At 36.4% G+C, this 13,916-nt stretch overlaps 1 protein-coding gene across 2 annotated transcripts in view; it reads left to right on the forward strand.

The window, feature by feature from the left end:
• Positions 1 to 7,110: 7,110 nt before the first annotated feature.
• LOC113239509 overlaps positions 7,111 to 13,916 on the forward strand; it is a 48,814-nt gene continuing 42,008 nt past the window's right edge. For both annotated transcript variants that reach the window (XR_003311192.1, XM_026476546.1), the window contains exon 1: positions 7,111 to 7,369. Coding sequence is in view for 1 of the 2 variants with exons in the window: in XM_026476546.1 (XP_026332331.1) it covers positions 7,302 to 7,369 (68 nt within the window). In the remaining variant the exon portion in view is untranslated. The remainder of the gene's footprint in view (positions 7,370 to 13,916) is intronic.

Here is a 13,916-nt window from a genome sequence, read left to right on the forward strand (position 1 = left end):
TATATTGTTAATTCGATGCCAATTACCTTATATATACCTTTATAAAGGATGAGTGTGTGTGTTTATGGCATAGTGTGTGTGTGTGTGTGTGTGCGCGCGTAAGTGCGAGCGTGCGTGCGTGCGTGCGTGCACGTGTATGCGTTTTCGCATGCATGCATGTACGAAGGATTGAGGCAGTGAACTAGCGCACCTCCTTTAGCAAGTCCTCTATTTCATTGTATGTCAACGTGCGTAGCAACTTATTAACCTTATGCTTAAGTTCCGAATTTGAGTAGAGCTTGACGCTATACAAGGAGTTAACTCTATTGTAGATATACGGATGCATGAATTATGGAAATCTTCCAGCGAAGGTGGAGTTTATAGCCGGTAGATGAAGTTTAAAAAGCCTATTTTAGAGTAACTTACAATAATTAGGAGAAGTCACTTCACGCTGCACCAGAACCATAACTCCGAGTAGAGAGACCGCGAACTGGGAGGACCCCACACTCACTTTCTGAAAAAGATATCAATTAATTACTATTAGACGAAAATAATTCAGACCCAGAATGTTAGAGCGATTTTCAACCTCGTGATGAAGAAAACAAACATTCGTGACAATGCAAATACGCAACGCGAACGCGAAATTTCTTCTAAGTCAAGTGACTCGTCTGATAATGATTTAGAGAAGACGTGCGCAGTCAAGTAGTACTTAATAATATACGAATAATAATATTATTATCGAGGTAAAAATCGATTCAAGTGGTCCACCCACCAAGCAGCTCCAAAGTCAGAAATCACAAAATCATTTTAAGATTAGGTTGTTGTTTTTAATATTTTTAATTAATCTCATAAAAAGCTTCTATTTTTATTAACGGGAAGATACGTAAAATGAGTTTATCTTGTTATTTTATTTTATTTTTATATAGCGTGCTAAAGTAGGATATTTAAAAAATCTTGCTAATATTGGGACCAAAAAAAAATATGTTAAAAATTAAAATAATTTAAAGATATTGCTAAATTCAAGATGATTTACATTTTTAATAAAACTTGCTTTAATACACTCGTAAACCATTTATATGTTTATTGTAACTTTGTTAGGAATCATAATAGGATTTTAAATGACGGGTCCATATTGACTCGCGATTCCAGTTACGTTGTGCAAAATAACGATTCCGGTTAAGGGTTAACATACCTTGGCCTACCTGGCTTTATATACATGACGGAGTAATAGCGTAATACACACAGAAAAAGACATACAAATTGAGACCCTATGTTTTTGAAGTCGCTAAATACCGTTACAGTGTACTAAACCATCTAAACAAAGAAAATGTAGCTTTTTTTATTATCCGATCCACAAAACTGGATACAATTGAGTTGTAAACTAAACGTGTTTCATTCACTTAGAGATATGATAAGAATGTACCCTACTTGATGTGAACACAACATGCTAAATAAAATAAGAACGAAGTTATAAGACTAAAGACTAAAGTTATGGACATCGTCTAGAAATGTAGCAAGCTGAAGCGACAGTGGGCTGGCCACATCTGTCGTAGAACCGATGAGCGATGGAGTAAACGGATTCTTGAGTGGAGACCACGTCTCGGCAAACGTAACGTAGGACGTCCCACTGCAAGATGGACCCACGTTCTGAAGAAGGTCGCGGGTAGTGGTTGGATGCGGAAAACGGGTGATCGGGCACTATGACGTACACTTGGGGAGGATTATGGACTGCAATAGGTTGATTGAGCATTGAAGTACTGTAATGAGGGGTAACTCAGATTGCGTAGCGAGAGGTAGGTACTTCTAATAATATAAACCGGGATCATCTCAAGAACTTTGGTTTATTTCACGTTTTTCACATAGTTTATACTTTCAGGTTACAAATCAATAATCTAATATATGTCAAGATCTTCTGTTTTCTTAACATTCTAAATATAAAACTATAATCACTACCTATATATAGCCAGCAATTCTACTCATAGAGTAGAGCCTAGTCTACAGTACCTATGTGTCGATTTATTTCAATGTGATTTTCAAGCAAATAGATTCAATCGCCTTCTATTAGCAAATCGAATCGTCTAGATCAGAAAGCAATAAACATCTTTTAATAATAGGTACCATTCAATTTGAAGAAAACTCAATTCAAAACAATTATAAAGAATTGGTTCGATACATGTTCGTGCAAGAAAATTCGACTGAAATACGTGAGCCATCCGTTAGTTAACTTAATAAGTAACGTAAGTTTAAGAAGAACGACGAACTGACTAACAACAAAATCGCCGAATTAACTAACAGCAAAAACGCCGACGAACTAACTAACAACAAAAACGTCGAATAACGGAAACGCCGAACTAACTAAAACCATGAACAATTCAGTAGCAGATAACAAGCAGACTTTTTAAAAATAAGTCATTTTCTTAAAAAGTGTGATTTATTTTGCGCATGACAAGTTCGTTTCAATTCATGACAATTATTTTATGTAGGAAACAAGCAAAGAGCACTTTATGATTGCACGAGCGGAAGTGGGAGCAAATAAACTTTTAGAAATATATAACAAAACATGTGCACAAAAAATTCGTTACCGGTACACCCAAATTTCTAACTATTATTTAGCCAATTCCATTTTAAAATGGCTCGTGAGGGAAAATTTAAAATGATATTTGAGCAGCATGTTGGTCCTGGTGTCGTCCATGTGTAAATTTAATTGGGAAAATAGATCAAAACATTTAACTGAGTTATAAAATTCCAAAGTATTTTCTTTAGTAGAAAAAATAGATTTGTTACAGATAGCGCTACGAAAAAAAATTCGTTAAAAACCAAAACAAAGATATAGCAACAAGCACATGGAAAAGTTCGTATGGTCCGCTGGTTCGTTCCGTGGCTTAGTTAGTATAGCGTCTGTCACGTTTAGCTCGAAGAATCAAAGACTTTTTTCGTAGTGTTCTATCTTTGTCTTAATAATTATTTTCGTTAGATTTTATTGTCACTGACAGCAAATATCATTTCTAATTTTTCGTTATGCTGAAATGCTGTAGCTACTTCAATCCAAGCGGTACACATGGAAGCACGTTCTATTTTGTATGCGGTTAGCGCGCCGTGATAATTCGTTCGTAGTAAAGTACACCACGCAAATATTTGCCTGCACAAAGCTTATACAGGTGCAAATATTCAAGTAATTAACCCAATCCATTAGAAATTTGCATTAATATTTAATAATTAAAATCGAGTTGATCGTAACTATTGGACTCGCAGGCAATAAATTAAGGTCGACTGCAAAGAATGCGAAAAATACATGAAATCACGAGATTATAAAATTTTATATATAATTTAATACTAAAAGGACAAGCTTGAGATTGCAGTGGGTGCCGTTATACATATATTGGCTTCTTAGGAATGAGAAGGCTGACCGGTTAGCTATTGCGACTGCTTTAGATGGGCCTGAGGTTGACATTGTACCCAACTGCTCAAGTGTTTGCGAATTATAAAGGCCAAGTTCCATTTTCGTAGGAGGAAGTCTTTTGATGGGAGGTCCTGGGAAAATCTGGTACGAGACCATGCAGTGTTCTTTTTCTAGTTCTTTTCACTTTGTATTCTTTTCACTTCACTTTGTATTTCAGTTCATATCGTCCACTTCAAGGTCATTTCTCCAAATTGCGTAATTTTCGGAATTCCTGACGTATATAGTATATGTATCATTTGCTCATGGAGTATGTTCGGATGGAACCTATCAGGGTGTGGTTTTTTGCGCACATTGCTTTTGGCACACCTCATGTCGAGTAGTTTCAGTCCCTTTTTGTCTACGCCAACAAGTTTAGTTAGTACCTAGTTTAGTATTTATTTAAAGTAGACACTCACGATCTCAGTATTAAGGAAACCCAGAGTCGCGGGTGCCATGGACAACCACAAATTACACCCAGACTCATAAGTGTAGGTCCTACAAATATTTCTCTCGGTTCGAGAATCGAACCCGGGACTTCTGCGTGACAGACACAGCACGGTAACCGTCTGGCCGTCTGGTTTAAGTTATTTATTTTACTGTTTAGATTCTGTGTTTTCTTGATGTATTGTTTTTCCAGAGGGATTGACATCTAAAGTCAAAATGTTACAATACTAAATAAAAATAAATAAAAAATAAATAATAATAATAATATTAATAAGTAATAATGCACACACTCTACATAGCCCCGCACTAGGGAAACACTGTGTCGCGGGTGCCATGGACACACATATTACAAACACATATTCAAATTACACAGAGAAATAAATGTAGGCTATACAAATATTCCTCCAGGCCCGGGAATCAAATCTGGGACCTCTGCGTGGCAGTCTGGCATGGTAACCATTCGGCCACAGAGGCAGTTATAATATATAAAATGCAAAAAATTAAATACAATTTAATCATACACTTTTAACTTCTCGTGGATATTTGCGCGACAGGCTCTTGTGCTTGTAATGTATTGATACTGAGAGGGCCTATGTTTTGAGATAAAATATTAATATTAACGATACCTACTTTAAGTCTCGATGTCCTAAAATAAATATTTAATTACAATACTTCAACAAGGTTATGACAGAATATCAGAGGCCGTGGGTTCCCCGCGACCACTGAGTCATAGACCGTTTTGTCTTGTTAATTAACCGACTTCAAAAAGGAGGAGGCTCTCAATTCGACTGTATGTTCTTTTTTTCTTTTTTTTTGTATGTTTCGCGATAACTCCGGTATTTGTGCACCGATTTTCATGATTCTTTTTTTGTTGGAAAGGGGGTACTTCCATAGTGGTCCCATTTCATTTTGAAGAAAATCATTCACCTCGAAGGGTGGCTGTTCACGCATGAAGATTCATTTTTATAAATAGCGCCTAACTTTAATTTAGGAGCAATTACTTTAATGGTTAATTTTGCTATTTCTCCAATTCAAGGCGTTTTTTCTCTCAATATACTTTGTGTAGTGTCGTAGTGAGAACCTATTTTTATTATCTCCAATGTCAAGTCCTGTATAGTGGCAAACTAGGGGATATTTCAATGAAACTTAGCAAATAGACGTACTTTTGAGGTCGGTTTTTTTAGTACTCTGTACTGAGATTATTATCACTGTCTCTGATTTTATTGTAAAATGTAATACAGTTTTCAAGATAAATAAATGAGTTTATTATTACTATTATTTATTATATATTCTATTAAAATTTATAATACTAAAGTTATTATAAATTTTAATAGCAACACAAATGTTTTGAAGGTGTATTTTGTTGTTATGATAAATCGCGTAGAGATCCAAGAATTTATTTTTTCTATTTTTTATTGGAAGGTTATGAATAAAATGTTATTCATCATCGATAGTCGTCCGTTTTATTTTCAGCTTGACAATGGTACTTATTTCTATTTACAAAAATTTCGCACTGGTTACGCTTCAAAGACCTAGAGATAATCCCGGCAGTCGAGAATTATTAGGTCGTTCAATAAAGAGAATTGCGAAGGACTATTTATGCAAAGTAGATAAAGGGCACCTTTTTACCCGGCGCATCCATACAGATGTGATCGTATATCCCTTTGCATTATTAACTTTAGGTGATTTACGTTACTCTGTTAATTGCATTGGTGGGTTAGGAAAATTTCACGAATTTAATTCAAAGTCCTGTCCCTTCCCTATTTGTTTAAGGTCAGATATACTAACTTAATACAGTGTTCACGTTTGATCAGATATAATCGTACTAATGTAATACATTGTTTACGTTGGAACTTTTCCTGTTGCGGAGTTACCACACTTATCGACACGGAATCGCATTAAGCCTGTCATAAAATTTATATCCATGTAATAAGAGCGAAAACGACGTCGTGCGTTTAACATCGGCTCGTACTACTCGGTTCGACACAGATCGGTAAGGAATCTGCTTCCGGCGAATATCCGATCGCGTCCGTCCGCAGCCGATGACGGCTGTTAGGAGGCTTCGATACCCGAATGACCGCGTAGGCGATCAAGCTGTAGCTTTAACGCCCGAACAGTAGGGATAACGCTTTAACAGTAGGATTAACGCCAATACCCGCCAGCACAGATTTTAAGGCTACATTTCTTGCCCCCCTATCCGAGACAGTGACTAAACACTAGTACCAACGCCCAAATTGCAGTACCAAACAATGGTTCCAATACAAACATTGTCAAAAGTTCGACAGTTTAGAAATGGTTTAAACGCAAAACTGCCAACAGTTTGACAGATAATTAAAGGAAACCTTAGTTCACATGCAACTGGCTTAGGTTTGACATTCAATTAAACAATGAAACAATGGTTTAAAAGCTTTTAGTTAATAGAAACAATGGTTCAATGCAACACTCTCAAAGTTTGAGAGACTTTAGTAGAAACAGAGGTTCTAACAGTGACATAGTCCAAAGTTTTACTGAGTCGAAAAGACAAATCACATGGGACTTGTCAACTTAGGTCTCAGAGGGTGACGGGCGCAATGGCAGTGCCCATAAGATCTTAGCGATTTAAAACTATGAATGGCACTGCATCTGTTATGGACAGGCGTGTCGCTTACCATCAGGCGCACGACTTGTTCGTCCCGTTAATTGGTATTATAAAAAAACAAGAATATCGTTCCCATCCAATTGCTTTCCGCCGTTAGCAGATATTAACAAATGACCTCACCTGTGCTGCTCTCTATTTTTCGGTTACAGTCTTTTTGCGAGAAAAAAAACTAAGTTTTACATGCATAAATATCTGATAGAGATTTTTTATTTTACCAGCTTGCTAAATATTTTTTTAGTAGATTTTCTCGGTAACCCTGGTTCATTATGTACTAACTTGTGACATTTGAGGGAAAAAAATTAAATGGAAAGAGTGTTATACTTTTCGGACACAAACAGATAAAAGAACCATTACTTATATATACTAATAGCATAGATGGCGTAAAATGACTATTTTCAAAAATTCCGCAAAGTGGTAATTTGTACACCGATGTTTTCGTTAAACAACATGAATATAATACATTGCCGATTTCGGTCGTTAATGTCTTTAACGACACTCTACAAAACAGTCAATACGAACTATACGTTGCGGCATTTCAATACCCATCTATGAATGTTTGTTATATAGCGTAAGGGGTAGGTTTGCTTTATCAGTCCAAGCTCAGCCTCCGAGCTGAACGCAGGTGCTCACTGCGGGGGCGATTTTCCCCTCTCAAACTTTTTGAGTGTAAAATACGCGATATTGTGGCGCGCTGTAATACAGCGTGATTTTAAGTTTTATTTTAATTCGGATAAAGCTTCTGACAGTTTATGAGGTATTAGTGATGAAATTATATACCTATTCAGAATGAGAAAGTGAAATATGTTCGGATCGCAGTTATTTTTACCATACTTCGTGTGGAGACTCCGGGAAGGCGTTTCCTTTTTTTGGTAAGAAATATATTTAAGGTTTTTATTTTATTTTTATTAATTTTTTCTTTTTAATTATTATGACGTACCTTTAGCTAAAAAGGAAACAGCGCGTGTCTATTGTTAGGACAGTGATCATCTCAACGATTTAATGGTTTTAATGTTTTAAGTTAGTGGTAATTAACACTAACTGCTTTAGAAGCTTGTTAGTGGGTGAACGGTGTCGTTTCATTATGTGCGTTATTTAACTACCTTCGTTTAACAACACCTCGCAACTTTTTTGGAACAATGCATTTATTTTTCTAAACGCATACGGTTGATGGTACCGATGATCGACATTTTAATACGGTATAGTATCTTAAATTACGTGTCATAACATTTTAAGATAAAGTTCAAGTACTAGTTTGAAATAAAACTGTACGATAGACGCTACGTTTTCCACCGAATTTAATTTACAAACAATATTAAACATTCTACATCATAAAAGAATACAAGTATGACAGAGAAATAAGAAAAACAATTGTTAAAGTGTGTGTGTGTGTGTGTGTTTTTTTTGTGTCTGCTTGTGTGTGTGGGAGTGTGCTTGTGGGTGTGTATGTGTGTGTGCTTTGTGAATTTTAAGGGAAGTGTGTCATTTTAGAAATTAATTTACTTGACAGACATAATCCTCATAAAGATTATACTGTAAAAACATAAAAAAACTTTAACTACAATTTCTCTAAATCTCCAGTAATGAACACCAAAAATCCACTAATTAAATAACCAGCAATGGACACTCACCAATAATGAACACCCAGTAATTGACGCTTATTGATCAGAAACATGTCACTGTGATCCAAAATTGTGACCTAAACCTTAATAGAAATTAATTTAAAAAAGGATGTCGAACAGTTGGTCTCTGTCACAACCACTTTATAATTTCAAAACATAACAAACAATAGGATATTTTAATACAATTTTATCTACAAAATTGCTTATTCAAATGCTTTTGTAATATCGGGATCTTTTGCAATAGTTTAAAAATTCCATTTTCACTCGGTAGGGGACTGTAAGGGTGGCCATACACGGCCTGCTCGTATAGTAAGCCAATGATCAACATACACGGACCGCTCTTGCAGTCATAGTCAACAGCTTGAGGCTGCCTTTGATAACTGCTTGAGTAGTTGATACCAGTCACAATTCCAATTTCATTCAAACTAGTAACAACATGGATTTTGAGGAAGAGCACTACTTGATAGCTCGAGCAGTCAGTGCATGCCTGGCGACTGCTTGATTGCACGATGAAATTTACTGTAGTTTTCTAGGCCGCCCTAACGGTTTTCACGGTCTTAAAATACATGTAAAGCTACTATAGTAGAGTTCTGCGTCTAGAAGTCTGTAGTATAAAAAAATCTCTTCTGTATATATCAACCACCTTGAAATATTCCTTCATTAACAATTCTAGAAAGACTATAGACTTTATTATAGATCTAGAAAACGTGCCAAAAAACTACATACATTTCCCAATTGCTCTGGTTACGAATTATTATTATGTAGAGGAAACCGTAAAGTAATTAATAAAAGTATTCAACTAATAGCGCAAAAACATGGGGCTTCAAAAACAGAGCTTTTGACGTCAACAAAATTACTACAGTGTTTTTACAATTGTGTCTATGTTCTTGAGAAAATATTATTATCATGTACAATATGAAAATACATGAGCGACGTCATAATTTTTGTTTATTTGAATAATAAATAACACATAAAAGAAAAAATACAATTCTACAAGATATTACGAAGCCCAAATTTAGAATACTGAACTGTGACCAGCAGGATTGTTAAAAAAAAACATACAAAAATCACCCTATAAATCTTGAAACGAAGTGATGCTTTCATATTCAAAATGACGAATACATTCGTCCATGGTAGGGTTTTACTTCAAGCCGCTTACTGAAATTGCGACTAGGAAAACCCGTTGGAATTCAATTTCAGATCAATTGAACACAAAAGAGACGTCAAGTCAAGAACTTGTTTCGTTCGTCTAATTTTAACTTCCTTATTCTCGCAAAAAAGTTACATGACTTCCGTCTCTACACACAGTCGAGGCAAATAAGCCATCAAAATTTGAATTAATGTTATAAGTCTAATATTTTCAAATAATAAATAAAATTCAAATTACAGTCGACATTATTTTTTCTTTATTTGTTCATTATTGAAAAGCATCACCATTTGTCAGTATTTTATAGTAATTAGTGGTTAGCGGTGTTGCTGACTGATAAGTTTTAATTGTGTCTACTGTTTGTTGTCCCAAATAAATTTAAAAAAAAATCAGTGCGTTATTCCCGTTATTATATACGGAGTCGAAACGTGGATTCTCACGATACGACTAGTCCAGCTTAAAAGTTGCTCAGCGAGCTACGGAAGAAGCTCAGCGTTTCTCAGAAGAACAAAATACGAAATGTTAACTCCTTTCCACAGAGAACCAAGGTCGTCGACATAGCTGGTAGAACAAGCAAGCTGAAGAGACAGTGGGCTGGCCATATCTATCTCAGATAGCCGATTGTCTACATCTACTTGGAATGGACCTATCGTCCAATTTGAACTACGGCAGATACATTGAATCCATTGTCAAAAATGTAGCAAGGAAGCTTGGCATCCTTTCCAGGGTGAGACGTTACTCTACACCGGGACAGTTGCTTCAGCTGTACCAAGCACAAGTCCTTTCGTGCATGGAGTACTGCTGCCGCCTTAGGGATGGATCTGCTATATACCAAATCTGGCCACCTTGGATTCAATTGACAAGCGTGTCAAGAGGCTTATAAATAACTCGGAATTAGTAGAAGCGAAACTGCAGGGCTTTGGATACCGCCGTAACTTGCCTGCTTATCGGTATTCCATAGAATACATAACGAAGAGTGTGCGATGGAATTACACGATTTAATTCTGCCTTCTTCTTTCCATCACAGAGTGACTAGACGTGGGCTTGGAGGCCATGCGTATGTTGTGGACATTCCAAACATACACACGAAGCGTTTCGCTTCCACGTTTATATGGTGAACGGCTATGGAGTGGAATTCCCTGCCTGCAGACTTGTTCCATGAACGTTATAACTTGAGTGAATAGGCGTTACCTATGTGGATGCGCGTCCTTGAATGGAGACCAAGAGTCGGCAAACCTAGTGAAGGACTCCCTCTGGCCACATGGAGCGACGATCTGCGAAAGACTGCTTGCAGCAGATGGATGCGACAGGCTGAAGACCTCTGAGAGGCTTATGTCCAGGAGTCAACATCAGGCTTTTACACTTCAAACCGTCCTTTTCATTATTGGCATAGACTTGTTGACTATTTTGAAATTATTTCCTTACGTTTGTTAACCCCGCTATTATTCTTAATGTTGGTCTCGTGAAAGTTACTGTATCATGCTGCATTCAAAAATCAATTACATTGTAAACTTAGACACAAGCAGAGTAAATGGCGTAAAATCATGTTGTTTATAGATACGTTCAAATGGAACTGCCAAAGCGGCAAGTCAATTTCGTTTCGATATTGGCTTTGTCGGCTGTATTCTAAATTGACTTTCTTCGGAAAAGTCACGAGCAATCTTTGCAAACTTATATCCACATTTTATAACAAGACAAAGTTTTGTAAAATGAACAACTGTACGCAAATTTACTTTATTCTTGTGTAAATTCGAATTCATGCGATCGAAGACCGTAGCGTAGCGAAGCATCCGCTGACAAAACAAGCGATAATGTTAAGTCCATTTCTTCAATATATTTTCGGGTTCGTTATATATTTCAACGTCTTCTTTCGTACAATATCTTTCCGAAGTGAGTTTATTCTCAATCGCTGTCCTGCTATTAAGAATCGGGATTTTTTAAGAATTCGGTGGACTAAAGGTTGGCAATATGAATCGCTTGATGATGAGGTTCCGTGTTCGATTCCCGGTAAGACCAATTTGAGAAACGAACTCTTACAAATTGGCTCTAGTGTTAAGTTAGACTTAGTACAGCCTTACTAAACTTTTATTGCAAAAAATAAAATTTAAACAAAAATGCATTTTGACAAAGCAGAATAAGCAACCAAACTTTTAAAACAACAAGAACTCAAAATCAAACTCTCAACCACTCGACAAACCTGGTATTAGTCGCAGTAGATTTAACTTTTTATTTTTTTAATTAACGCTGAAATAAAAAAGGAAGCTTCCCCCTAGGAAGTCCCCTAGTGGCGGACACCTAAGAGAAGGACACATAAAAGAAAAAAGTCAAAAAATTTTAGAATCAAAATAAATGAACAAAAATACAATCTCTCCATAAACATACTTAGTAGTATGACTCAAACTTTGGTAACAAAAATGGCTAAAACTGCATGTGGCACCTATTATCGGACAGTCTTAACTTCTTAAAACATCATGCACTGATTCCATTTATTCAGGGATGTTCGAGAGGCCACGCACGGCAGCTGGAGCACTGCATCCAGTCTTCGTCGTGGTCCCCTTAGCATACTATAGCCATAACTTGGACCTTATCAAGGCTAGAGCGAATAGGCATTATTTAGGTTTGCATGCTACATCATAGACCTCATCATCACTTCCATTGTCCATCAGGTGAGATGCAGGTCAAATGTGCACTTATTTTTGCATTAGTTTCTGTGTTACACATTTGAGTTTAAGGGTTCCATTTTCTTTGCTTTGTATCCATTCTTTCCTTCGGCCTTTACTTCTTTGTTCTGCATCCCTTTCTCTCTTGTTGCTGTTCTGAACTCTTTTTGTCCTTAACATCTTTTTCTATCCTCTAAAACTACGTATAACATTTTTTTATATAATTATAAAAAATATAAATTAATACTTACCGAGAAAATCACATGTGTTTGCTGTCCTGTGATAAGGGACTACTTCGTGTTAAGTACTAGGGGACAGAAAATTCCTATAATTTCGTATTTTATAGCAAAAATACCTTAAAAATTTACAATGATTTATACAAACTTCGAATACTTATAGAACACTACGTATAATCCATGAACACGTAAATTCTAAAACATAGCATAATACTCACTTTGATCTTACGTGACGCAGTGTATATCAGCCAAAAGCAAAAATCTACTGCTCCCACCTTGGACTCGCGCGTTAATGGTAAATCGCGTCTCGCGGTCCTTATCGCTGTGTTCTCCCGCGCCCCTTTCACCCTTTTTTTGATCAAACGCATTGCGTGATATACGAGTGTCCGACGTTAGGTGCCTACCCCCTAAATCAAACCGTACTTTTGAAAAAACATCGCATTATTGTGGGGATTCTACAAGTGTTCTGTTAAGTGTTCCGGTGTGTATGTACCAACAAATGTTATTTAAATACATATCAAATAGTTAAACTTGCTTAATAAATATAAATTAATATAATAAGAACAAGTAATGCGGAGTCGTATAGCAACACAATTAAATTATTCCTTACTATCCCAGTAGACAACGCAATAGATTTGAAATCACTAGGCACTTGTGCTAGTGTCAGTTTTTTGTAAGAATAATATACAAAAAATATTTGGCTGTCGAAAGATGAGACTGAGATGTTTTTTTAAATCTAGTTCCTTACCCTAATATTTATGTCACTGTTTGAAAGTTGGTGTGTCAGTTGTATGGTGTTATCGGCGATTTTTGACATTTTCTTCATAAAAATATGACGCAGATTATGAAAAGCGATGTGTGAAAACTCCTTTTTACTATGACTGGTAAGTTTAAAGAGAAACAAGTGGAGGAACGAATCGTTTTCAAGCAAACTCAACAATATTTGCGTGAATTTCCGATATCAGTGGTTAGTTTAGTTTAGCTTAGTGTATTTCTCTCAACATTACAAATTTCATACAAATACAATTACATGTCATTTTATACTATTCTTCAATAAGTGAAATTCAATTTACAAAGTAATGAAGAAATAATTATTAATACAAAGATCGAACACTCAGAAAAAATTCCTTCGATCAGGCCGGATGTTCGATCTGTGTATTAATAATAATAACAAACTAATGGAGTAATTTCACATAAACATAACAGAGGGCAGCGTAGGCTTTTCTTTTTTTTTATTAAGAAATTTGACCTCCTTCTCATTTGACAGAAAGTGACGATGAGGTTGACGAAGGAGCATGCACTCTCGCCTTAAAACGTTCCAAGTTATACCGTTCAGGAAATAAGTCCACAGGCAGGGAATCCCACTCCACTCCATAGCCGTTTGCCGTATAAACGTGGAAGCGAAATCTCACTTCATACGAATCCTTGGAATATCCACAACGTAGGGGTGGAACCCCAGCGTACGTTTAATCTCCCAATGATGGTAAGGGGAAGGCGGAATTAAGCCATGCAGTTCCCTCACACGCTCTCCGTGATAAATCCTGTAGAAGAATACCGACAAGCAGGCAACTTTACGATGGCGTTCCAGACTCTGCAGCTTCACCTCTATTAATTCCGAGTCACTTATAGTCTCTTGACACGTTTTTAACTGAATTCAAGGTGGTCAGTTAGTATTAAGCAGTACCGTCCCATAGGTGAAAGCAGTATTTCATACATGACCGGACTTGTGCTTGGTAAAGCTGAAACAACTCTCC

This window comes from Hyposmocoma kahamanoa, unplaced genomic scaffold (genome assembly GCF_003589595.1).
Source record: "Hyposmocoma kahamanoa isolate Upper Pololo Valley unplaced genomic scaffold, ASM358959v1 99879, whole genome shotgun sequence".
Classification (NCBI taxonomy): domain Eukaryota; kingdom Metazoa; phylum Arthropoda; class Insecta; order Lepidoptera; family Cosmopterigidae; genus Hyposmocoma; species Hyposmocoma kahamanoa.